The sequence below is a fragment of the Sodiomyces alcalophilus genome, assembly GCF_042370955.1.
Source record: "Sodiomyces alcalophilus JCM 7366 unplaced genomic scaffold ACRALscaffold_4, whole genome shotgun sequence".
Lineage (NCBI taxonomy): Eukaryota > Fungi > Ascomycota > Sordariomycetes > Glomerellales > Plectosphaerellaceae > Sodiomyces > Sodiomyces alcalophilus.
Window position 1 is genome coordinate 89283 of NW_027263535.1, and position 24430 is coordinate 113712.

General features: G+C 55.7%; 8 protein-coding genes across 8 annotated transcripts; 4 read left to right on the plus strand and 4 right to left on the minus strand.

Annotated features, from left to right (window-relative positions):
- The first annotated feature begins 2 nt into the window (after window positions 1-2).
- ACRALDRAFT_1064537 (uncharacterized protein) lies at window positions 3-1975 on the plus strand. Its single transcript, XM_071016988.1, has one exon. The coding sequence runs from the start codon at window positions 211-213 to the stop codon at window positions 1762-1764; it is 1554 nt and encodes a 517-aa protein (XP_070874319.1). The 5' UTR covers window positions 3-210; the 3' UTR covers window positions 1765-1975.
- A 1078-nt stretch (window positions 1976-3053) lies between these two features.
- On the plus strand, window positions 3054-7357 carry ACRALDRAFT_1051238 (uncharacterized protein). The gene is made up of 6 exons (XM_071015680.1): window positions 3054-3368; window positions 3471-4123; window positions 4229-5168; window positions 5253-5458; window positions 5527-5619; window positions 5727-7357. Exons 1-6 carry the CDS (start codon window positions 3294-3296, stop codon window positions 6982-6984), a joined length of 3225 nt encoding a protein of 1074 aa, XP_070874320.1. The 5' UTR covers window positions 3054-3293; the 3' UTR covers window positions 6985-7357.
- Window positions 7358-8260: 903 nt separating this feature from the next.
- ACRALDRAFT_2104483 (uncharacterized protein) lies at window positions 8261-10837 on the minus strand (the record flags this gene model as incomplete). The annotated part of the gene is made up of 1 exon (XM_071023188.1): window positions 8261-10837. The coding sequence occupies one exon, from the start codon at window positions 10835-10837 to the stop codon at window positions 8261-8263; it is 2577 nt and encodes an 858-aa protein (XP_070874321.1).
- Window positions 10838-12546: 1709 nt separating this feature from the next.
- ACRALDRAFT_1094247 (uncharacterized protein) lies at window positions 12547-12967 on the minus strand (the record flags this gene model as incomplete). The annotated part of the gene is made up of 2 exons (XM_071019710.1): window positions 12547-12768; window positions 12900-12967. Coding segments are annotated over 2 exons (154 nt in total), but the record flags the coding sequence as incomplete, so codon positions are not given.
- Window positions 12968-14365: 1398 nt separating this feature from the next.
- Window positions 14366-15542, minus strand: ACRALDRAFT_2019114 (uncharacterized protein; the record flags this gene model as incomplete). The annotated part of the gene is made up of 7 exons (XM_071019958.1): window positions 14366-14805; window positions 14861-14884; window positions 14954-15005; window positions 15067-15139; window positions 15187-15272; window positions 15305-15458; window positions 15505-15542. The coding sequence occupies 7 exons, from the start codon at window positions 15540-15542 to the stop codon at window positions 14366-14368; spliced, it is 867 nt and encodes a 288-aa protein (XP_070874323.1).
- A 375-nt stretch (window positions 15543-15917) lies between these two features.
- On the plus strand, window positions 15918-17986 carry ACRALDRAFT_2047640 (uncharacterized protein; the record flags this gene model as incomplete). Its single annotated transcript, XM_071021536.1, has 11 exons — window positions 15918-15929; window positions 16193-16220; window positions 16257-16517; window positions 16560-16667; window positions 16858-16943; window positions 16991-17059; window positions 17144-17159; window positions 17222-17357; window positions 17439-17476; window positions 17568-17694; window positions 17743-17986. 11 exons carry the CDS (start codon window positions 15918-15920, stop codon window positions 17945-17947), a joined length of 1086 nt encoding a protein of 361 aa, XP_070874324.1. The 3' UTR covers window positions 17948-17986.
- Window positions 17987-20066: 2080 nt separating this feature from the next.
- On the minus strand, window positions 20067-22068 carry ACRALDRAFT_1018139 (uncharacterized protein; the record flags this gene model as incomplete). The annotated part of the gene is made up of 2 exons (XM_071014741.1): window positions 20067-21909; window positions 21977-22068. Coding segments are annotated over 2 exons (1935 nt in total), but the record flags the coding sequence as incomplete, so codon positions are not given.
- Window positions 22069-23135: 1067 nt separating this feature from the next.
- Window positions 23136-24413, plus strand: ACRALDRAFT_1057545 (uncharacterized protein; the record flags this gene model as incomplete). The annotated part of the gene is made up of 2 exons (XM_071015914.1): window positions 23136-23297; window positions 23385-24413. The coding sequence occupies 2 exons, from the start codon at window positions 23136-23138 to the stop codon at window positions 24411-24413; spliced, it is 1191 nt and encodes a 396-aa protein (XP_070874326.1).
- Window positions 24414-24430: the final 17 nt, after the last annotated feature.

A 24430-nucleotide genomic window follows, 5' to 3' on the forward strand; every position in this document is an offset into this window, starting at 1 on the left:
CTGCGCAACAACATATTCAAGCCAACTTATCCGTCAATCTAATCATCCTCAGAACCTCCGCGACTCGGTGTGCTACAGTCTCAAGAGAACCACACCTGATTAATTCAACTGATCACACCTGATTATTTAACTGATATCGATGATAGCGGACGCATGGGCATCGTCTAGCGAACACTCGGCGTACGGCACACGACACGGGACGATTGTGCCATGCCACCATTCAACCCGCTCCGCGATCCCGACCTCACCCAGCGGGTGACCGAGGCGATCGAAGATGCCTCGCGACTCGACGGCGATGAAAATACCCCCTGGATCCCCACATCTTCCGACCCTTCACAACCGTCGACCAGCCGATTGCTGCACCAACGCCTACCGTCACCCTCCCCGCCTCCATGGCCGGCGGACGATATTATCGAGCCGGAGCATAGACGATATCCCCTGGTCAATCCCCAGCGAGTGCTCGATATTATCGATTTCCACGGCCTGGTCTACGTCGACGCGGTCGACGACAACCTGCTATGCCCCATCTGCAAAATGCCCTTCGTCACTCCCGTCACAACGCCCTGCGACCACACATTTTGCTTCGACTGCCTCAAGCAGGCGTGCGAGACGAGGCACGTATGTCCCATCGACCGAAAGAAGTTCCGACCCAAGAACGTTCGCGCCACCTCGCGGCTGCTCCGAAACCAGCTGGACAGTCTTATGGTGGCGTGTCCCAACGCGGAGCGAGGATGCGAAGAGAATATGAGGCGGGAAGACGTTGTTATGCATACACATAAGTGCGATTATACCCTGGCGGCGTGTCCGGACGCTACGTGCCCGAAAAAGGTTACCACACGGCTGTTGCGGAAGAACGAAAAGAAGTGCCTCCATACTGCGACGGCCTGTCCGTACTGTGAAACCCAGACGGAGAAGGCCACCATGGATGAGCACATCATCCGGGACTGTCCCAAGAACACAACTACTTGCGCGTCATGTGGGAAAGATACGCGAAAATCAGACCTCGACAAGCACCTGAAACGCGAGTGCCCGGAGGTGGATGCCGCGTGCGACTACACCGAGTACGGGTGTCGGCACCGGGCTAAGCGTATGCTGCTGGCGGAGCACCACGAGACGTGCGTATACAGGATCTGTTTGGTTCTAGGCGAAAAGGTCAAGCAGCAGGAGAAGCAGATGGAGCGTCTGCGACGCGAAAACGAAGAACGGGATCGGCTGCTGGAGGAGCTCAGACGGGAGCAGGACGGACGGAGGGGCGGGGAGTCGTGGGACTCGCTGCGGTTCCTCGGCCCGGACAGGACCAAGGCGTGCTCGCCGGAGGAGGCGGTGATGGGGATCTACGAAGAGGTCGAGCGGCGGATCGAAGGCGTGCAGAAGGACTTGACGGAGCTCGACGGACGGCAGATGGTTATGGTGCTCAACGAGGTGATGCCGATCAAGAACGAGATGACGGAGATCCGCACCAACTTGGGGATCCTCAAGATGCACGTGGCTTGGCTGATGAACAGGAGCCGCGAGGAGCTGGAGCGGAGTCGGCTGGCCCACAGAGCCGTGAGTTCCAGCGCGGGAGCCGGGGGGAGCGGTGGTAGCGGTGGCGGTAGCGGCTCGGGTGGAGGTGTTGCCGGGACTAGCACTGGTGCGGCTGCCCCTGGCGCATCGTCAACATCGGCAGGGCGCGGTAGGGGAGGTTCCGACAGCGAAGGGGAGATGCCATTGATGGGGTCAAGGCGGCCGAGTGATGGGTCGAATGGTATCCCGCGCCTTTAGCAAGAGAAAAAGAAGAAAAAAAAGGGGAAAAAAAAGGAAAAGAACAAAAAAATGAGAATAGGTGAGACTGACGATGATGAGATATGATTTGTGAGGGCTGCTTCCACAGGTTTCAGGTTTGTTCTCATGATTTACGTCTTCCTTTCGGCGTTGTGGTCGGGATATAACTATGGAATACCCGTTACATATGGATCTCCCAGGTGTCGATACCTTGAATGGTATTTCTTAACGATATACGAATATTGTAAATTAAACTAGCCCGATATCCTTTATTACCTAGCTAGAAGTTAAATCGATCGAAGACGGGAAGAAAACAAAAGATGATCAAGTCCATTGTCTTGTTCTATTCGATTTTATATTGCGTGTTAACATTAGACCCTATATGCAAATGAGGAGTGTCATCAACGGGATGCCGCAGCCCAGTTCACGATGTCAAATCTATATGGCAGAGTCATGGGCATTCATTCTGTTTCTCCTCTCCGCTAAAGTTATTATCGCTTTCGAGTCTCCCCAAGCAAAATCGACGAACGGAATCATGGACAGGAGTCAGCAGTGCCGTGTTTTGACGAATCACTATGTTTAACAGAGCGGACGACCCCAATCGTTTTACCGATCAGGCCTGCCGTGGAAAATACCCTTGTCTGCCCACGATCTGCTCCGTTCAGAGGACTGACTGGCTGCAGAGCCCAAGTTGAGGTGTACTCGTACGTGAACTTTTTTTTTCCTATCCACTTATTAAGACGTTAGGTCGCGAAGTTCGTACTATATCCTGTGTCAAGTTGTATTGAGTGTAGTTCCTCTTCGACGAATATTAAACTTAAACTTCGACGCGTAGAATAGTGGCGGCGAATGGCTAAGAATTCCGCGGAAGTTTTTCTGAGCGATTGTATTAATAATACCTACGTCACACGAAGACGCCTAGAACCCCCGTATGTACGAAGGATGATTACTGTAGCCGTCTATGGTGTAATTTGCGCCGTGCCTGATTCATGAAAGTATTCATCTATACCTCGATCGCGATTTAGTTAGTCGTGTCATTAATTAGAAGAGGGGAAAAATAACGCGATGTAGACGGAAACGAGGTACGTACAATGTTATCACCAGACAAGGTTATCAAGTGGTGCTGATGTTGACGTCCATAACAACTTACCCCGCCCACTTTTCACGTGACCAAATGAACCCCCCACTACAGCCGTAGCACCTAACCCCGACAAAGCGGAATACTAATTAGGCAGTGGACTTTAAGCAGTGGACTTTCCGTCATCGTCTTGAATCAACTTACCTGGTCACTTCATTCTCGCCGCGTTCTCAGCCTGCGTCTCTCTATCACCAGATACTTCTTTGTTTCTGTTTGCAGCTGGATGTTTCGGTATTTAATCTCATCTGCTCTTTTCTTTCCCTCCTATTCCCCCGTGTGCTGAGCTCCCGCCGTCCTCCGTCTGTTCGCATCGCGCGGACTTGCCCGTCAGGCACCCCCACCCCACTGCGTGTCGCTGCTGTGTTGCACCACGGCTAGAGAGCTCATTACCATGGATCCGGCGCAAGATCACAACCAGTCTGCAGGGGGTACGCCCGATGCCCCCGACCGGAATACCATGGAACAGGTTGTGCCTTTCAAACCCCCACCCAATCACTTCGGTGTTTCTTTCTGTATATGCTGTACGGCAAGCTTCGGTTGAACTAACTATGATGGTTTTGCTTCGCAGATTCGCTTGAGGCGACTGGCCAAGCTCGGAACTGCGACTCCCAAGCCAGAAGACTCGTCCGCTACTTCCAGTTCAAAGCCGACAACGTCGTCTTCGACGGAGCAGAATCAGACGCAGCAGAAGAGGGCTCCGGAAGCTTCCAAACGCACAATAAACATCACACCCGCCGCCACCACCGCCACCCCTTCTCTCGACGACAGCTCCAGCAAGCGTACGGCCGCTAAAATCGATGACCGATCGCAGGGCACCCAGCATGCGAGTAAGAAGCCCAACCTGACCCAGGAGGAGTCCATCGCCGACTGGACCGACAGAGTCCTCAGCGGCATCTTCCGTGTCACTCTCGATCCCGAGCGTTTGGAAGCCCAGGGACACAAGCTCGCCTTCCTCCCCAATACCTCGTCCGAAGTTGCCGAGTCCGGCTTGCCGGCCAAGTTGACCGAGGACCTTCTCGATTCCGTTATTCTTGAATCTGCGACGATACGACCGCACAATACTTCGCTGCTGACATATTTTCTCTCCTGTTGGAAGAGGATTACTCGTACTCTGGGCCAGCTTAAGGATGGGCCGGCAGAGAAGAAGACGGTCCTCGAGGAGGCCAAGAGGCTGTGCATGAGCTACTCGCTCTTCTCTCTGACCATGCCAGATCTCTTCGGGTACGTGGTCGTGCCTCGCCGCTTGCTCCCCGTTTGGCCATGTGTGTTATTGTCGTCCACCTGTTCGGCCGGCTAACGTTTCCCCCCTTTTTCTTTCCTTCGTAGACGCTCGACACCCGAGGACATTGTCCCCTGCCTTCTGCGCGCATACGACCACGAGGATGCACTGCCGATGGACTGGACGAAGGAGGCAATCGACCGGTTCCCCGAAGATGACCAGGTACAGTCCGTCTTTGCCGACGCCATGGCCAGCATCAGCAAAAGACTGGCGGGACTGACGATGGAGGATGACTTCCGCCCGTACCTCAACGCCATGGTCTTCTATACCAGGTTCCCGGCGCTTCTCCAGGTCGTGTCAGCTCACCCCAAGTTCTTGACGGAGGGGGCCGCACCCGATCTAGAGAACGACACCATCCTGGGCCCCTTCTTCCGACTCTCTCCGCTGCAGCAACAAGTTGCGCTTACCTACTTCCCCAATCCTCGCCAGCTTGACCGTTCGCGCGTGGCCCAGTCCCAAGATGCCATGCGGACCATCCTGCGGCTTCACCAGGATGAGCTTTTCAACATCGCCAATGCTTTCATTCGCGCCGGTGCCGAGACTAGGAATGTCATGCTCGACTGGTTTGCTCTGGGCGTCAACTTGAACCACAAGAGGAGGGCCATTCAAGTCGACCCCCGCGAGGTGTCGTCGGATGGCTTCATGTTCAACCTGACGGTCGTCCTGGACCGGTTTTGTTCCCCTTTCATGGATACCACCTTTTCCAAGGTGAACAGAATCGAGGTCGACTACTTCAGGCGCCAGCCGCGAGTCGCGATTAAGGACGAGACCAAGCTGAATGCCGACCAAGCGACATCCGATGCCTTCTACGCCAAGACCGACGACCAACCCTCAAACTTCATCTCCGAGGTTTTCTTCCTCACATTGGCCGCTCATCATTATGGCAGCGGCGCCACCAGCGCCAAGCTCAAGTCGTTGGAGCGGGATATCAAATTCTACGAGAAGCACATTGCGAGCATGGAAGCGGAACGCCACAAGGTGGCCAACGTACGTTGAGACGACACTCCGGGTCTCCTCCCCAACCTCCTCCCCGGCCGCTATGTATACTAATTCACCGGCGACCGTCACCAGGTCCCGACGCAACTCGCCATCTTCGAGATCAGTCTCAAGCGGCACACAGAGGTGCTCGAAAAGGCCATCGCCAGCAGGAATGCCATAGAAGGTGTATTCCTTGACGAAAAGATGCAGGAGCTATCTCTGCGCTTTATGCGCTACGTTGCCGTCTGGTTGCTGCGCCTCGCAAGTCAGTCGGATTACACCCCCGACAAGGACCTCAAGTTCGTCTCGTCCCCAACCACCTTGCCCTCCGGATTTTACGATGAGCTTACCAGTTTCTTTTCCTCAGGCTGCCCCTCCCGACGCCACCACCCGAGGCCTTCTCCTGCTTGCCTGAATACGCTCTTCAGGATGTCGTCGACAACTTCAAGTTTGTATACCGGTATGTGCCTGCTTGTTGTTCTCTCGCCACCTCAGGTAGCCCCTTAGTCCTTGGTGCGCCGCCAAGACCCAAATGTGATCATGATTCTCATATCCATCTCTCTCTAGTTACCTCCCCCAGATTTTGCCGTCGGCTGTCGGCAACGAGATGATCGCACTCTGTATCGGATTCCTGGAGGCGTCCGACTTTATCAAAAACCCCTACCTCAAGTCGTCGCTCGTCACGCTCCTGTTCTCCGGCACTTGGCCATTCATGCACTTTAAGAAGGGTGTCCTGGGTGACCAGCTGTACGGGTCCAAGTTTGCCAACGACCATCTGCTGCATGCACTTATCAAATTCTACATCGAGTGCGAGTCCACGGGGGCGCACACGGCATTTTACGACAAATTCAACATTCGGTACGAGATTTTCCAGGTCATCAGGTGCGTGTGGGGCAACGACGTCTACAAGGCGCAGCTCACGCGGGAGAGCAAGGTCAACCGACAGTTCTTCGTGCAGTTTGTGAATCTGCTGCTGAACGATGCCACGTACGTTCTTGACGAGGCCCTGACCAAGTTCCCCAAAATCCACACGCTGCAGGCCGAGCTGGATCAGAACACGGGCATGTCGGCCCAGGACCGGCAGAAGAAGCTCGAGGAGCTCCAGACGCTGGAGGGCCAGGCCGGCTCTTACATGCAGCTGGCCAACGAGACGCTTTCCATGATGAAGCTGTTCACATCGGCGCTGGGCGAGGCGTTCACCATGCCCGAGATTGTGCAGCGGTTGGCCAGCATGTTGAACTACAACCTCCAGACGCTAGCGGGCCCCAAGATGGGTCAGCTCAAGGTTAACAACCCGCAGAAGTACCACTTCCAGCCGCGCGTCCTCCTCTCGGACTTTGTGGAGATTTACCTCAATCTCGGCTCGTCGCAGACGTTTATCGACGCAGTGGCCGCGGATGGCCGGTCTTACAAGCCCGAGATTCTCGACAAGGCCGGCTACATCCTTGCCAAGCGAGGTATGATGGACGAGGCGGACCTGCGCAAGTTTGATGCCCTGAAACAGAAATTCAAAGAGTCCAAGCTGGTTGCGGACCAAGCCGAGCTCGACCTGGGCGAGATTCCCGCCGAATTCGAAGATCCCATCCTGGGCGACCTCATGAAGGACCCCGTCATTCTCCCTTCGCATCACATTGTGGACCGTTCTACTATCATCCAGCACCTGTTGTCGGATCCCAAGGACCCGTTTACCCGACAACCCATGACGGTGGATGACGTGGTCCCCGACACGGAGCTGAAGGCGAAGATTGACGCTTGGAGGTCAGAGAGGATCTCGGCTGCCAAGTCGAAGCTGGATCCCGAGCAGATGGACACGTCGGAGGGTTAAGGGGGGCGTTTGTGCTGCGTCGGAACTTGGCTGCAATGGGTTTCTTTCCAGGTTAATGTGCCATGCCGGTCACATCCTGAGCCAGCAGGAGAAACGAATCGCAGAGCATTCATTGTAGGTACTGATGAGCTACACGACGAATAAGGTTGTTGGGCCACTTCGCGGGACCTCGCGGGAAGTTCCCTTTCAAAGGAAAGGACGGGACGGGAAAGGGGTTGATGATTATGGAATAAGGTAGCATCAAGGATCAATTCCGATACCTACACGTCTAGCGAGTATATGATTGTATTTCTTGACCCACTTACTAAGTAACTGGATGATGACTGCGTCTATCTGCAATACAACTTTGGCGATCACAGATTGGCAAATCGGGCTACTTGGGTCCCTCGTCCCTCGTGCTCTATTTTAGGGTACCCCTATTTTAATCTCACATGGAGCGGCACGGCACGGCACGGCACGGAACGGAACGTTAGGAAGATGGAAGCAGATCTGGCTTTTGTGCCATCACGCAATCTACCCACCAAAGAAAATCCCTCTTTTCACCCCTAACTCCACGTAAGAGGGATGGGCAGGATTCTGCTGACGTGCTTTGGCTGACTTGACCCCCACTCGGGACAGGAGTCTTGACTCCAGAAATAGAACAGTAGGATGGCATCTCGGGAGTGAGGGAGCGGGAAACCAAGTTCCGCTCCGCTTTAGTCCATTATCACCGTCTATGTATGCACTATTATACGTTGTGCTCTAGAGATGGGGGGACGGGTGTTCGTTCCTCTTGGCCAAAGTGCCCTGAAAATCCCAGCTCCAGCTCCAGCCAATGCAGATACGACTCGTCCAACGCGCCAAAATGCGACGGCAATGATGGGGCCAAATGGTATCTCGACGAAACGAAAAAGGACAAAAAAAAGTCAGCGTGAGGTCCAGTTGGTATATCTCAACGCCCCGAATCACCCGCTCCGAAATAAACAAAATCGGTCGTGCCCATCCATCCTGATAAGTAAAGCGTCGCATCGAATGCGTAGAAAGGACCTCCCCTGCTATTCGTACACGGGCTAATGCTTTCGTGGCCTCCTGCATGCTTCCCGTTCCCAAATGCCTCCTCCCAATGGTGCTCATGTTTCGTCATCATGATTCGTCAAAATCGTTTGGTTAAAACGAAAGCGAAATTAAGATTAATATAATAAAAGACGCCGAGTATCGACCGATCCTTCCGGAGGTTGCGTTCGTGCCACTCCGTTGCTCGCAATGACAAGGAAAGTCGACTGGACCGGTGGACATCTCAAATGATGTTGGCGATGCTTAGCCGATCCTGGGGCCGGGATGTAGTGCTCGCCATAGGACTGTTCGCAGCAGCACTCGTCGGCACGCCTGCCAAGCTCGGGCCGCTCGATGCATTGTGGTGAGGAGGCGGCGGCAGTGGGGGAGGCGGCGGGCCCCCTGTTCTGGCCTCCACCTTGACAACAGGCTGTGTGTTCCACGTCGCCGAGGGGTGGATCGGTGTCGTGCTACCGGAAGCAAGATCCCTGACGGCCGCATCCAGGCGTTCCCAGCCTCCCCATTCCCTGTCCTCCTCCGCCGTGAGTCCCGTCCTCTGTTGGGCGCTGAAGAGACCGCTGCCCACCCTCCCGGGCGTCGTGGCGGAGCCCGGCGATGACGGCGACAGGATGGCATCGCGTTCGCCTCCTGCCCAGACCCAGGCGCAGTGCGGTGCCGCCTGAAGGTCGGCACTGACATAGGCGAGGAGTTCCTCATCGCGCCGGAGGGCCTCTTGGAGAGCCTGAGGTCCGACTTGCGATGGCGGGGCGGGAGGCGCACCTGGTGCAAAGGACGGCTTCGTAGGCGGCGTGGTACGGGATACCAGGGAGGCGTATTCGGCACGCTTGGCGCCGAGGGTCATGACGAAGAAGGCGAGGAAGCGGCCGCACGGGACGGCGATGTCTCGTTTCGTGTCGACGGAGGCGAGGGCGCGGATGCAGGTAATGGCATGATCCCAGTGGCCGGCCAGGAGCAGGAATAAGGCGCAGCGGAAGATGTGGGCCGTCAAGAGCGCCGTCGCGCCATCGGCCAGGGCACCGGTCGTCCGCGAGACCAGGGATGCCGTCTCCAGCGCGGTGTGCGTGCACTTCTCCATGGCAGCCATGCGCGCTTCGGGGGGGCAAACAGGCGCGAGGTTGTGCCGGTGAAGCGCCAAACGGGCCTGGAGGACGTAGGCATAGGGTGCGAGTAGGTGCGGGGATAAAGGGGCGGAGCTCGAAGCGTCGCAAGCGGGGGGGAAGCTCCGGCAGTAGGAGGCCAGGTGTTGGTCGAGAGTGGCGAGCCGCGCGGGGGCCACCGCTGGCGGCGCCGCAACGGTCCTGATGAGCACCGCGTAGGACCGGACGACGCTGATGATGGCCAGCAGGGAGTGGTTGAGCGGCTCCCGGCCCGGCGGTACCACGATGCCCCCCTCGTGGATGTAGTGGTCGTCCACGCCGGCGGGGAGGGAGACGTCGCAGTCGGCGTCGTCGATCATGACGGGCTTTCCCAACTCCAGGGCGAGGACCCGGTCTAGAATGTAGGTCGTCCACCAGACCCTCCGTCGCATCTCGCCCTCGATGACGGGCCAGGGCCCCGATTCGGAGTGGAGATCGAGATCCTGACCCACGCGGACGGCGCTGCCCAGCCAAGTCCATGCCGCCGACTTGAGGTTCATCTCGTTGAGGCACACGGCGATGAGGATGAAAGATCGCGCATTCTCCAAGACGTAGTCGTTGTTCCAGGGGTCGATCATGCTCCGAGCCACCTCGATCAGCTCGGCGGCGCGGTATATGCGATGGGGGTCCGTGCTGAAGAGGCTGCCAAGGGCCAGTGCGGCGAAGAATGTCGAGACCCAGGCGGGTTGGGCGGATCTGGCGTGTCCTAGGCGGTACACGTCGTCGACGCCGGTGGAGAAGGTTGGCCAGTGGAGAATGGGGAACATGGTGTGTGCCGAGTTGTAGTATGCGTGCAGCAACTGGTCGGTCGTCTGCCTCGGCGGGAGCTCGGGCCGCGTCGGATCGAACAGGGGACCGGGGGCGGGACCGGGGGCGGCCCTATACTGGGCGGGCAACTTCCATATGCCCTTGGAGAAGGTGCGCAGGTTCGACCGGGCCTTGGGCAGGTCGTGGATGGGCGGCGGGCGTTTCTTGCGTTTCGGGTTGGCACCCACCTCGGGAAGCTGGTCGAGCATCGCGTCGGCGGCATCGACATCCATCGACACGTCTCGCTCCTGTAACATCCGCCGGAGACTGCTGTTGTCCCTCTTCAGCCGCTCCATCTGCTTCTCTAGATCCTGCACTTGTTTGATGGACGACATGCGCCGGTTCGTCTCCTTGGTGAACTGGCACTTGACGTTCCGACTCGAGCATTCGGAGCAGCTGGTTGTCTCGGTCGCGTCGCATTTCACCTTCCTTTCCCGGCACGCATCGCAACTCGGGTCCTTCCTCCTCTGGCGGTAGGCGCGTTTTTGGGCCTGCGACATGGACGGCAGCGTCGCATTCGAGGGCCCGGGTGTGCTGGTGACCGAGTCTACAAGTGTTTCCCGGCTCGGGGGCGGACCAGTCGGGACGGGGGTGTATGGCTGGAAGGGGGTCTGGTTGACGGGCGGACGCGGCGGAATCCCGACGGGTTGGGCGGCCGGTCCGGCCGTGGGTCTGGGCCCCGCGTTCATCACTCCTCCGGTCAAGTACTGACTCGTCGGCCTAGGGGAAGTCGCGGAAGAGACAGACGAGGAGTCGTACGACCGCGTTGACGGGTTTGGGGATCGGGGGTACGGGGGATGCTGGTGGTGGGTGTGGTTGTGGTTGTGGTGATGGTGGCGATGGGAAGAAGCAGCCATGTCTTGGAATGGCCGCGGAGGTGGACGGACAGTTGTTCAGGGAACACACCGTGTTGAACTTTTTTTTTCGGAGCAAGTTCCGCCAGGAACCCCAGGATGCGCCGCAGATCAAAACACAGCTCGCCCAGAAGGGTACAGAGGACGTAAGCTCACCTCCAGCACTAGGTAGGCAGTGGAGAAAACCGGACAGAGCAGACTGTGGTTGTACGACGTCTGGTAGGGAGAAAAGCGCCCTGCAACGTTCGCTCAAGGGGCGTTCGGGTCAGGCGGGTGAGGTGGATGGCAGACGCTGCGCAGACTGCAGCTTGCGCCGGTCAAGTTGGTTTACTCTAGCCTGATCGAATCGATAAGGGCTAGTGAGGTCGACTGCGGCTGTCTCTGGTGTCGAGAGCCGTCGGCCTGGTTGTTTTGAGAATGCCCCTTGTATCGTATGACCGGGTGAGGTATATTTTTCTTCTTCTTCTTCTTCTTCTTCTTCTTCGCCCGACTACCCGCGCCAACGTCTTGATAGGATGGTGACGGAACCGGAGTAGCTGTCATGCGCCGTAGTCGTTATCGCGAGATATGACGCGCCATGTGGTGGTTTCTGCTGGAGTGCAATCTACCAACCCGAAGACGCAGCGCAGCGTTTTCTCCTCCTGCTGCTTTACGAGCCGGTTGTCGGTGGGTCGGGAAGGGTAAGCTGAGTGATGCGCACGACCTGTCGCAAAAGACATATGAGTCGGACGTTATAGGAAACACGCGACAGTGTTTGCTTGGTGTGGAGGGAGGAGAACACGAAGAAACGAGCTTGGGTATCTACAAAGGAGGGGAGCACAGAATGCGGAGAGGGGAGAAAAAGGGTGGGGATGGAACAGGAGGGGTGAGGAAGAGACGCTGGAACAGCAACGACCAGTGGTTGGTGGTATGAAGATCAGGGAAGAAAGGGAAGAGGGGAAGAGACAGACGGATCTCGGGACAGAAGCAGAGGCAGAGGCACATGCACATAAGCAGCATGGGGCCTGGCGACCAGGTTGCAGTGCACTAGATACTTGTGACCCAACCTCCCGAAGCCAGGCTCCCGCGCCTCATGCATGAGGTGTGAGTGTGTGAGTGAGTGTGTGAGTGTGTGGGTGTGTGTGTGCCAACTGGGATCTGTTCGTGCCGGTTCGTGGGTAGGGAGCGGTACGGAGGAGGCAAGGTAGTGTGCTGCGGACCAGAGCAGGGGTCAGTGGTAACTAAAAGCCAAGGTCTGCTTAGAAACCAGAGTCTGTTGGTCTCCGTCGATGAATCCGGGGGGCTCTCCGCAGCAAGTAAAATCGAGAGATTATAACCTGGGCGGGGTGGAGATGCTCCCGAATACAACCCCTGTCCTATACAACGTATGTACAGCGTGTATCGTTGCAAGTCTGCCGACCGGTATAGTGGCTGGGAGGCCGTTTATCAGCTTGACTCGCTAACGTGTTTCGAAAGGAAATAGATCGTCCTTGGGGTGGTCTCTTTTTTTTTCTTTTTTCTTTTTTTTTTTTTTTTTTTTTTTTTTTGCTCTTAAAGTCTTGTCCCCCCGGCCGATACATGTTCGAGACTGGTGACTGGCATGGCTGGCGGTTCTGATGTTGCCTGCCGCTATTCGTCAGCATGTATGATTACCATCCAAGGACGTGGAGACCCCTCCACCCCTCCACACCCCTTTTCACTCTGGGCTAGCTTGGTAGTTAATTAGATTAGACGAGACGGGTAGCGGGTTGGGTTGGTGGCTCCCACAACTCCTGCGAATATTCCGTGCATTGTACATATTCGTACGTTGTACATCGCCGCCGATGGCCCCGGGGGCATTACACGTACATACTTACCTACAATCGTCGACTATTCTTGGGTTTCACGGCTCCGCTCCTGTTGTGGTACCCAACTGTACACTACGGAGGGAGTGCTGTGGTATTTTGTTCGGCTACCTACCCAGGTGTTAATGGCTCGCGTGCATACATTGTACGTTGTAATGTGCTCCAAACCACGCCGGCCGGCCTGAGTGAGTGCTGAAGCCAATCCGTCACAGGGCGAGGGGTGGGTGGGGAATGGGACCAACCGTCATCAGTCCGTCCTATTTTGGGATCACGCTCCCTTTTGTGCGCCCCTTGCTGGCGAGTATGTACGTTGTACAACGAAGGATGCAAAGCATCCTTCCATCATCGATGCTTGGCGGCCGGCTGCCCCGGCATGGTCTTTTCAGTTCGGCGGCTGGCTGACCAGAGAGGAGGTGAGGGCTGCATCGCCCTCTATTTTATTACGCAGCCGAGATGGACACGCCGCGTCGGTGCGCCTGTTTCCGATCCCATGACGGTCGTCACGGTTGGGCCTCTCGGGGATGATGCCGGTGCTGGCGGCCCGCGCTTCGTGTTTCGTCAAGTGGAATCTGACCAGTCGTCCGAGTCGAACCAAGCCCTTGCAAGGTCACCTACCTTGTATCGTTACGTTGTACAACGTACATAAGTTGTACCACGTACAACGCAAGACCGATGGGACGGACTGGACGGTTCAGCTTTCTTTCATCTGCGCTACGCTTGGCATACAACGTACTACCAGTTTGGGATGCCGCGTGGGAACGTGCGACGCGATCTCGTCATGCCGCGGAACAAAACAATGTGACGGGTGGTGGACGGACTGACGGATGTGGCTCGACGAAGTGATGGTCCTCGCCAATTGTGAGAAGTACATACGCTGCATGTTTCCCTTCAGTGTCGTTGCGTACCGCAGCTCTGTCAGTCAACGTCAGTCGCAAGTGGACAAAGTGGCAGAGGCCGCTGGGACCAGTTTCGTTTCCGCGCCTCCACGATATTTTGGCATGGTTTGGTGCAGGGTCCGGGGACAGCTCGGTATGTTTTACTGGAGTCTTTTTTTTCCGATCGTCTTTTTTTTTTGGTCCTTTTTTTCTTGGCCCTTTCCTTTTTTTTTTTCTCCCCCTCTCTTTTCTCATTCTTTTTGGCCCAGTAATACGCGACAGCAGTGCTCCAGTCGGCCTCTCTCTGGACCCACCCTAGAGGACGGCGATTGCGTGCACTTATCTGCAGGTTGCCAGAAAGAAACACAACCGGGTGGCCCAAGCTGCCCCATCTGCACCAACCGAACCACGGGAAAGAGTACAACGGTATGTACTTTGTAAGGGGGGGAGAAAAGGGGGTGGGGGAGGGCCCATAGAAATTGTAGTGTGACACAGCCCCGGGAAGGCACAACGAAGGGCTACCAACCCACGTCCTTCAGGGATCCAAAAGTCGGACCCCAGAAGCCTAGCAAGGGGCCCCAGGTGTCCCATAAGGCCGCCAAAGCTTGGTCAAGGAAATATCCCGATAGAGGGGCCTTTGGAGGACTGAGGGGAAGTCAGCGCAGCGCGCCAGGACGTGTTTGGCGGTGGGGACGGAGCAAGGACCGGGGCCGTTTGAGAACTCGACAAAGAGCCTGCTCGGAGAGTTCGGCATATGCTCAGGCGATGTAACGGCGGAATATCCAGATGATCTACCCTTTCCTTGTTTCGTGTCCTGCCGATACTCGCCAAACCTACGCAGCCGCGAAAGCGCGCAGATTCCCATCACTTTGAGGACGTGGCAAACGGTGGGTGGCAATGTCGAACGCTGTGATGTGATGGGCGAGATAGTTCGCGTCCTTGTAAATATCCGTACTCAATCTTATGCGTTTCAAGCAAGCACCGATAGGTTCAGGCGCAGGCTTTCGTACAATGTACGTACATCGGAAAGCCAAGGCGGATGATTGAGATGATGCGGAGGAAGATGCGGCCTGACGGGGGTATGCTTGGTTGTAGGACGGAGTAATTGCCGAGTAAAACAACGGAAGAACAGGAATCACGGGTCGAGGCGGACGAATTGGGTGCAACACCGAAAGGTGCGACGTCAGGTCTCGGAGTTCGGGCAATAGGCAATTCGATAGGCATTGGCTCATTCGCTGGGCCCGGTCCCAGAGATCCATGTCAGTCTCTCGCTCTCGCAGCTGGCAACACGGCGATAATAACCACGCACATCGAATTACCTAGCGTACGTTGCGTTGCGTACAACGTACCTACTTACCCAGAAAGGATCTGAACCAACCCTATAAAGGGAGTGATCTGCCCGGAGAAAGTACGTTGTACACGTGTAGAGGGTCTGCCATCGTCAGGGCTCCCATCTTCGTACAAAGGAATTACCTAGTATGTACGTTGTGCATTGGTGCCTGTGGGTTGGGGTCGGGTCATTCCAGGACATCACTCGCGAGTCAAGATCCTTGTTGTCTGGAGGGCTACCGAGAAGATCCGGCGTGTATTCGTCTGGAAGTTCAATCCTTGCCGAACACGTACGCTGTAGTCCGTTGTACGGACCACAGTCTACAGGACAATGAAATTAGTGGGAGCATCCTGGCGTTGTACGATCAGGGGAAGGACGGGGCTGGCTGCTGAGAGGATGCTTACCTTACGCTACTAATGGTGGATTATCCCGCCGTGGCCACCCCTAGTGCGAAGAAAGACGTGAAGGACGTTGGAGTTTGACAACGGCCGTGGAAGAAGATAAAAAAAAAATGCACCGGATCGCGGTTGGGTCCTTCGGGGTACGATGTATGACAGATGGAGGGGTAAACGACCGGCAAAACGGTCAATATTTGCCTAGAGCACTGCACAGCTGGCGCGATGGAGGGAAGGAGCGATCCACGGAATACCAGATTCTGAGGAAAGCCCTTCTAAAAACATACCTGGTACCTACGCTAAAAAGGCAAGGTACCTAATAAGGTACAACGTGCTCTTGTACCTAACTTAAATCTGCCGTCGAAGTACCATATAACCCCTGTTTTATTGTGTTTAAGATACATTCGCGGTTTACCCTTTTAGGAAATTCAAGAAGGTTCAAGAAACGTACCTTCACTAACAGGACCTCTATTACGTGTATAACATACAACATTCAGCGTACTACGAAGTACCTTAGTAGGAAAACACGGAAAGGAGTTATCCTTGGAACCACTGCTTATCCTTAGAAAAGCCCTGCTATCCTTATTACAGGAGCTATCCTTTAGAACAGAACAGTCCTTGGTTATTAACCAATAGGAAGTACGCAAATTCCACTTTACTATGATTTTATTAGTCCATATAAATTCAGTACTTCTATAATATACCTATCCGGGTAGGTCCTTCCAAATAAAGCTATCGTCAGGGGGCAGGGGCAGCAGCGTATAACGTACGTACTTCGTAGATCCTTTTCTATCTTCTTTTTTTCCCATAGATCCATCTACAGTTAGGTCTTCTTCCTTTTCAACAACTACAGCAGACCTCTTCCACGATAATAGAGGTAAGCAGTCCCATCCAGAGTCCCATCCAGAGTCCCATCAAGCTAACCTCTTCCACAGCAGCAGGACCTCTTCCACGATAGCAGAGGTAAGCAGATTCCCATCCACAGAGTCCCATCCACAGAGTCCTATCCACAGAGTCCCATCAAGCAGTCCCATCAAGCTAACCTCTTCCACAGCAGCAGGACCTCTTCCACAGCAGCAGGACCTCTTCCACAGCAGCAGGACCTCTTCCACAGCAGCAGGACCTCTTCCACAGCAGCAGGACCTCTTCCACAGCAGCAGGACCTCTTCCACAGCAGCAGGACCTCTTCCACAGCAGCAGGACCTCTTCCACAGCAGCAGGACCTCTTCCACAGCAGCAGGACCTCTTCCATAGCAGCAGGTAGACTTATTATAGTGGTTTAGGAGGGGAGCCCCAGTACAGGCATAGATACAAAGTACAATTACATCGCATTCATACATTTCCATATAAAAATTACACCAGTAATATGTCTTGACCATGCTTGCTTCTCATTAGCTATGCACCTCCCAGGTCAAAGTTAGGATAGTGTTATTTCCAAGGATAGCTCCATATCCAAGGATAGCCACACATTTTATCAGAAGAAACCCAGCAATAATAGGCTACTATCCAAGGATAACTAATACCCACGAACTCCCGGTAAGGTAGTATATTAATATCCTGTATCCGATTCTAATCGCCAGTCAGCACCATATTCGAACAGTAAAAATACCAGCCAAAATAACCATCCGGTCCCCGAGCAGTCCCAAAAACAAAACAAGGACGAGGGGCAAGGACGATATCACATCAGTTGCGTCAATGCCACGTTATTAAGGAGCTACAAAGTGGACTGATAGGATACTTGGTCCCCCTGGCTTGGTACATTCAAAACCCTGTATTTACATAGAAAATGCCCTGCTTTTGATGTACCTACTTATACTCTATCCGCTTATTATCGTGATGCTATTGGTTGATTTGGATCCGCAAGTACACCACACACAATTAAACAGGGGTTGGGGTGTACATGTACATGTATAAGGTAATACCCCGGATTAACCGCCCTTGTTTTCTCTGCCGATGCCGGCAAGACTTTCCCGTTGCGGTAGGGATTGGCAGATACGACGCATCCCTTACTTTTTTTTTTTTTCCTTTTTTTTCTTTTTTTCCCTTCATGATGCCGACGGCTGACGGCCTCCTCCTCTCCCTGTTCTCCATCCCTGCGCAGTAACAAATGACCTACTCCCATGCCACTCTGTGTTACAACGCATGTTGTTAAAATTAATTAACGTTGAGCGACGGGCCAAGTCTCTACGTACGTTGTACACTACACTACTTTGACGCCGGTTGTACGAAGGATTAAATGGAAAAAGGCAAAGGGCAAAAACAAGGCCCTGACCTCGGGAACCCATTTGATGATACTGATCTGACTACCAGCTGCTGGCTTCGGGACACTTGTCTACAGTCGACCGTCCAAGGTCTCATGTCGTGTCATGGCAACATACTACTATCGACTATTCTGCGACTCATCTCTTCGACATACTGTCTTCACCGTGTCCCTGCTGTGTAACCTTGGCCGCGTGGAATCCTCGTGAATGCTGCAGGTCTGAAGCCTGGCCCGCGACCGTTACCGCACGCACGAGAAGTCGAAATGTACGATACAACAAGATGCTGACTCGGCCGCCTGCCCTCTATCTGCATACCTAGGGGAACAAGAATCCCCCCTTTTCCCTCGACCTCCCTTCCACCCGTACCACAGCTGCGGCTCTGTCGCCTTACATACGTTGTATGAGAACAACAACTATCCCTTCGACTGAGAGCACGCGTTGAACCGTCTTACATCACTTCATCTTAAGAGCGCCTCCGGACGGGGCACTTGTAATGCACCGACGCAATTAGATCACAGACATGCAAGTAGGCCCAGATCGCTGGCCTCGGGGTCTTATGACGTGGATTCTCCCGCATAACCGAGACAACTCCGATTCGCAAGCGTGTGGTGCCGATGCCGGCTGATGAGACTGCGGCACTGGCAGGGCGGAAGGTAGCAGACCGCAGCCTGCGAAGTACAGCTTACAGTAACTCGACAGTTTTGTCTCGTCACTGTACGTTGTACATACAGCGTACATTCCAAGTTCGCAAGTCATGCGGATACTGACATGGCCTACGTACGTCTAGCTGTTGCCTTGAAATGATAGGTTGGGGGCTTTTGTCGCAGCGCATACATATGCATGCTGCATGTAGGTATGTAAAACAAGCCTGACGGGTCCAGGTGTGGGTGCCCGAGATCCATCGCCCTTTGATTTGAATTACATATACGTTGTATTCCCAGCACGGAGATCCGAGTCTGCCCGTCTGACGCCGGGCAGCAAGTTGGTGGCTTTTGTGGCTTCGATTAATCAATTTATCTAGGCCATACCCGCTCGTTAAACCGCCGGAGCGGAGCGTTTCCATCTCGTCGAAACAAACGTCCGTGCAAGCCGGGATGACTCCGTGCGTGACGGGTCCTGTCGCAAGAACCTTGCAACGACGGGACCATATCCACGTCCAATCTTACAACGTTACACGGGTTTGGAACAACAGAAACGCCAAGGGGGTTCTGTATGTAAATATGTACAACGTACTTTGTACTTGTTGGATTGTCTGGTACGACGGGGCCGGCCGGTCTCGCCGAGGAATCATCTTAATTGTGGCCCATCGTGTCCGGCACAGGCCGATGTCGTGACGATCCGTCGATGCTGTTCCGACCCCGGGAAGAAACACAGGCGACATAAAAACAAGCTACACTACCCACAATCCAATTGTTGCGAAAGTGATTTACTGGGGTCATCAAGAGCACCACGCTGCTTGCTTGGCTCTTGAAGGACATCCATTATGCTGTGATTATTTCATGCGAGTCTCATTTCACGCCATCATTGCCGCGAGATTCCCAGTACGAGGGAGCCGGGGGTGCAAAGCCAGAGTGTACAACGTACAACGATGTACAATATGTACGTACCTGTACATACATACAACGTTCAACCCCAACTTTTCAGGCCCCTGCACCCGTAAAGACGCCTCGGAATTACACCAGTCACAGATCCCGAGTAACGAGAATCCCAGTGCCCAAGAGAGTGCCCAAGAGGGAGGGGAGCGCCTCTGCAGGGATTGGATGCGAGGTCCCAGATGCTGAATACATAATTACAGTGTCGTTGTACATACATACGAATACACGTGTAGTGGCTGTGATTAGAAGGGGGTCTGATCGCAGTCACATGCAGTACCTGCCAACCACGCGTAACCCACTAATTATGCTAGGGATCCATCCCTTACCTATGCTATCATTAAAATCGGAAATGTATTTGCGGACGTACAACGTAGAGAACGGAGAAACTGATAGAAGCGTGATCCGAGTTGACGACAAGGTGGAAGTGGTATACTATAATGGTAAGGCTATGCCGTTGAGTTGGCGGCTCATGATGCTTGCTGTCTGGTTCTGTCGTCCAAGCCCAGGTAGTATCACACGTCGTCTCCGAGCCCCGTCAGCCCATCGGCGAGACCCTGCATGCGCCTACCGAGCAGGTCTTCCGAGCTCTTGAGTTTGACCAAGTTCAACACCTTCCCCGTCGATCCGGTCCTCGCCCTGCCGTTCCTCTTCTTCGGCCGGCCGTTCGCTCCGCTGATCTCGTCGGTACCCTCTTCCTCCGCAGGGCCGTTTCTTCCACCGCGTCCACCCTCTCCCTCTTCTCGTGACGTCCCCGCCTCGACCGCCTTCTCCTTGCCTTTACTCGCCTTCGACGTGGCCATCTCCAGCGGCCGGTCCTCGTCTGCACTCGACTCCGTCATGGTGCGCCTATGATGCCTGGCCTCTTGCTCATCTTCCCACGTCGCCGTCCCATTCGCACCAGCCGTCTTGCCCGACACGTCAGGGCCTTGTGTTTTCCGGGCGCCCTGCTGCCGAGCCGTCTTCTTCCTCTCCCTTCTCCTGACCTGGTCGGTGTGCGTGAAGATGTCTTCAAACCATTCTGCCGTCCGGTCGATGAATCCCCATGCCGGAGGGTAGATGGACGGGAACTGGAGGAACCCGTGGGAGACGCCAGGAAGCAGGGCTACCTCGGCGACGTCCTTGTCGTCAAACGGCCGTTCGTCGCGCTGGTCCTGGTCCTGGTCCTGGTCCCAGTCCCGATTCCAATCCCGCTCCCGCTGCTGCTGTGCCCAATGCTCTTCCTTGGCCTTCCGCAACCGCGCGGCGAAGATGACTGTGTCGTCCACGAGCGGATCCCTCTCACCTGTAAGGAAATATACCTTGGGGAAGTCGACCAGGAGCGCATCGGGAGCGAGGACGGGCGAGAGAAGGTAGTCTTTGTTAAAGTCTGGTCGGTTATGGGGGCCGATGTAGAGAATGATCATGGCACGCATCATCTCGGGGTTGAGCACGCGGTCGTTGAAGTACGATATCATGGACGACATGGCGAGACGAGTGCGTAAATGTTGCGGATGGTGGGATGCGACCGGGTTCTTCTGCAGACCACTGGCAATAGTCGTGCCAGCGCGGGTTGTGGTCTCGGAGGGGCCAGGCTTCGTGCGAGCAGACTCTGAATGGCGCTTCTCCGAAGGGACGACGCCAGCGGCGGCGGTATCCTCATTATCGACACCACTGCTCAAATCGCCGCTTTTGGCCTTCGTCATGGATGGCGTCGACTCGTCCTCATCGTCGGAATGATGCGGCGTACCAACGAGGTCGTTGTATTGCATGCTCTTCCTGCGAACGATGGATCTGCTCGTGCCCTTCATCCGCCTATCCTTCATGAGCGACATCTCCTCGTCGGACATCCAGCTGCCAATGTTCATATCCAAGGCCGGATAAAAGAGGACCAGCCCTTCGGGGAGAGGAAGCGGTACAGCGCTGTTGCTATCGTCTACGACGTGGCGCGGGCGCATGGGGAGGAGTCGGGTCCGCTCGGCGATCATCAGGGTGGTAGCGGTCGCCAGGTTGCCGCCAGCGCTATCGCCGGCGATGACGATCCGTGGGACGTGGCGACCCGACATGCCTATGCACCGGCCCCTGCTCCGCACGAGGGTGGCGTAGACGTCGAAGCACTCGTTGAGGGCGTACGGGTAAGGGAACTCAGGGGCCTTCCTGTAATCGAGGCTGAGCACGGGCAACCCCGTCTTGACGGCCCAGGTGAGCAGCTTATCGTCGTTGCAGCGGGGGTCCATGGCCACGAAACCTCCGCCGGGGATATCTAGGACGAGTTTATCGTGGCGTCGTAGATCGGCCAGCGGACCGTCGTAGTAGAGCCAGGCCGAGACGGGTTCGCTGTAATCGCTGCCGGCTGGGCGGGGTATTCGAATGGCGCGTGGGGGCCATCGGGTGAGCCGAGGGCGCAAGAGGTTCTGGAAGAACCGAAGGTACGGCGTGGTGCTCTTGTTCCAAGAGACACGGAGGTGCTCGACTGTCAGCATGCCCCTGACCTTGCGCACCTTCTCGTCGGCTTGTTCGGCGGCGATCATGTAGAAGACGGAGAAGACCATGCTGGCCAGGTCGCGCAGCCACTTTGTCTTGATCTTCATGGCTGTCCAGAAGCCGGCATCGAGAGCGGTGAGGACCCAAGTGGCACGGAAGTATGCGGTGTCGTACATGTTGGCCATGGGTTCGGGGCTGGCCAGGTTGACCAGGGTACTGAAGTTCCGGGCGACGTAGAGGTAGATCATGGTCAGGATAACGGTCTGCCATGTGGTCAGGCGTTTTGTCCAGAATTTCGACAAGAAGCGCACGAAAGGAGGGCCATGTCGATGACCGCTACCTACTATTAGCTACACATCGTCAACGGGGAGAGGGAACGGGAAGCTCACGGGATGGAACATACCGATAGAGATAAGCAGACCAGAAGGCCAGGACGCTGAGGATCTGAAGTCGGCGCGACTTCACAGAAGGGCGCCCGAGGACGTGGTCTATCATGATGGATTCTGATACAGAACAATTCGATGCATGCGAGAGGGGCAAGCCAAAATCTGTAGGAGTAGATAGTGCGTAGTATGCTGAGAAGGAGTAGGATCACGATGGTCTTCGAGACACCCTCGTACACATTGTTTCCAAATCTGTCGGATGTCGGAGTCGGGATTCACATGACAACATGGAAAGCCCCTGATATGAGTAATGAAATGGAAGAACGCCCTGTTAGTCGGTCCACTTCAAACCTCTAGGAGATGGCATGAACGACAAAGATGAGCATGTCGTTTGATCTGGAAGAAGCAAGACGAAGGACAGTTTGAAGGAAACAAGGGATAAAGGGAGAACGACTGATACTGAACACATGGCTCTTAGAAATGGACCTTTCGAGAGGGACGTTCATTCGCCCCCCCGGATTTCCTAGTCGAAGGGGCCTCTGGTGTTGCATTTCGTTGGCATGTGAAAGTGCGGAGGGGCTTCCGGGAGTGGCCAAGTCGGACGGTGCAGCGTTTTGTCAGGTGCAACGTCCAAGCCCACCCCGCAACCAGCTCAGCTCACCGTCGGTGGCGGACATGGCTGAAAACGCACGTGCGCATACGTTGCACCCACCTCACGTAAGCAGGGCCACTTCCGAAGGTCGGAGGGCGTGATGCCGCAATGGCTTATCGATAAGCGACAGAATATGACACTTGCTGTAGCTTCCATGGGAGTCATCACTGAGAACATCACGAATTTATATCCTCATTTCTGACTTGTCGGGTCCATTGTCTGTCCCGGCCTCGTCAATTCTGTTACCATGGCGTTCCGCGCGTCTCTGAGGCTTCAATTGGCCAAAGTGAACCTTCCCACCGCCAATATCACCCGTCGTGGCTTCTCCTCTACCATCACCGTATGTTATGACGCCGGGCAAAACCAAAACCGTCTCTCTTGTCGCATTCATTTCAACAACGACGCATATCATAGGGAGATGGGATGCTGACATACATCTTGTAATTTAGCGGACGACTTCTCTACCCAACCCCGACCCGGCCGAAGGTTCACCCAGCGCTCGTCTCGTCAGCGAACATGCCCCCTACATGGTGGCTACCTACGCCCGGCCGCCGCCCGTCTTCGTCAAGGGAGAGGGTTCGTGGCTGTGGGATGTCGAGAACAGGAAGTACTTGGACTTTACCGCTGGCATCGCCGTCAACAGCCTCGGCCACTGCGATCCCGAAGTCGCCCGCCTCGCTGCCGAGCAGGTAAGATGCTCATCTGTGTTTTCCCACCTCCTTTTGTTTTTTTGCATCTCCTCTTCTTTTCGTCACGACTAACACCATGCTTGACAGTCCGCCACTCTGATTCACGCATCGAACCTCTACTATAACCCCTGGACCGGGGCTCTGTCCAAGCTCCTCGTCGAAAAGACCCTCGAGTCGGGAGCCATGCACGACGCCTCGTCCGTCTTCGTCTGCAACTCGGGATCCGAAGCCAACGAGGCCGCCATCAAGTTCGCCCGCAAGGTCGGCAAGGCCATCGACCCCTCGGGCGCCAAGACCGAGGTCGTCTCCTTCAACAACGCCTTCCACGGCCGCACCATGGGCAGCCTCTCCGCGACCCACAACCCAAAGTACCAGGCCCCGTTCGCGCCCATGGTCCCCGGTTTCTGCCAGGGCACCTTCAATGACGTTGACGGCATCGACGCCCTCGTCACCGACAAGACGTGCGGCGTCATCGTCGAGCCCATCCAGGGCGAAGGGGGCGTCACGGCCGCCACCGACGAGTTCCTCATCGCCCTCGCCCGCCGGTGCCGCGCCGTCGGCGCCGTCCTCATCTACGACGAGATCCAGTGCGGCCTCGCGCGCACCGGCCGCTTCTGGGCCCACGGCCACCTGCCCCAGGAAGCCCACCCGGACATCCTCACCACAGCCAAGGCCCTCGGCAACGGCTTCCCCATCGGCGCCGTCATCGTCAACGACGCCGTGGCCGACAAGATCAAGGTGGGCGACCACGGCACCACCTTTGGCGGCAACCCGCTCGTGTCCCGCCTCGCCCACCACATCGTCTCCCGCCTGGCCGACCCGGGCCTCCAGGCCGCCGTGCTGGCCAAGTCGGACATTTTCCGCGCCCGCTTCCAGTCGCTGAGGGACCGCTTCCCCGACCTCATCGGCGAGGTTCGCGGCCAGGGCCTCATCATGGGCCTGCAGCTCACCCAGGACCCGACTCCCATCGTCAAGGCCGCTCGCGAGCGGGGTCTCCTCATCATCACCGCCGGCACCAACACACTGCGCTTCGTGCCGCCGCTGACCATCACCGAGGGAGAGATCAACCAGGGCTTGGATGTACTTGAGGAGGCCATCGCTGCTACGAGGGCATAGATTGGGGTTGTGGGAAG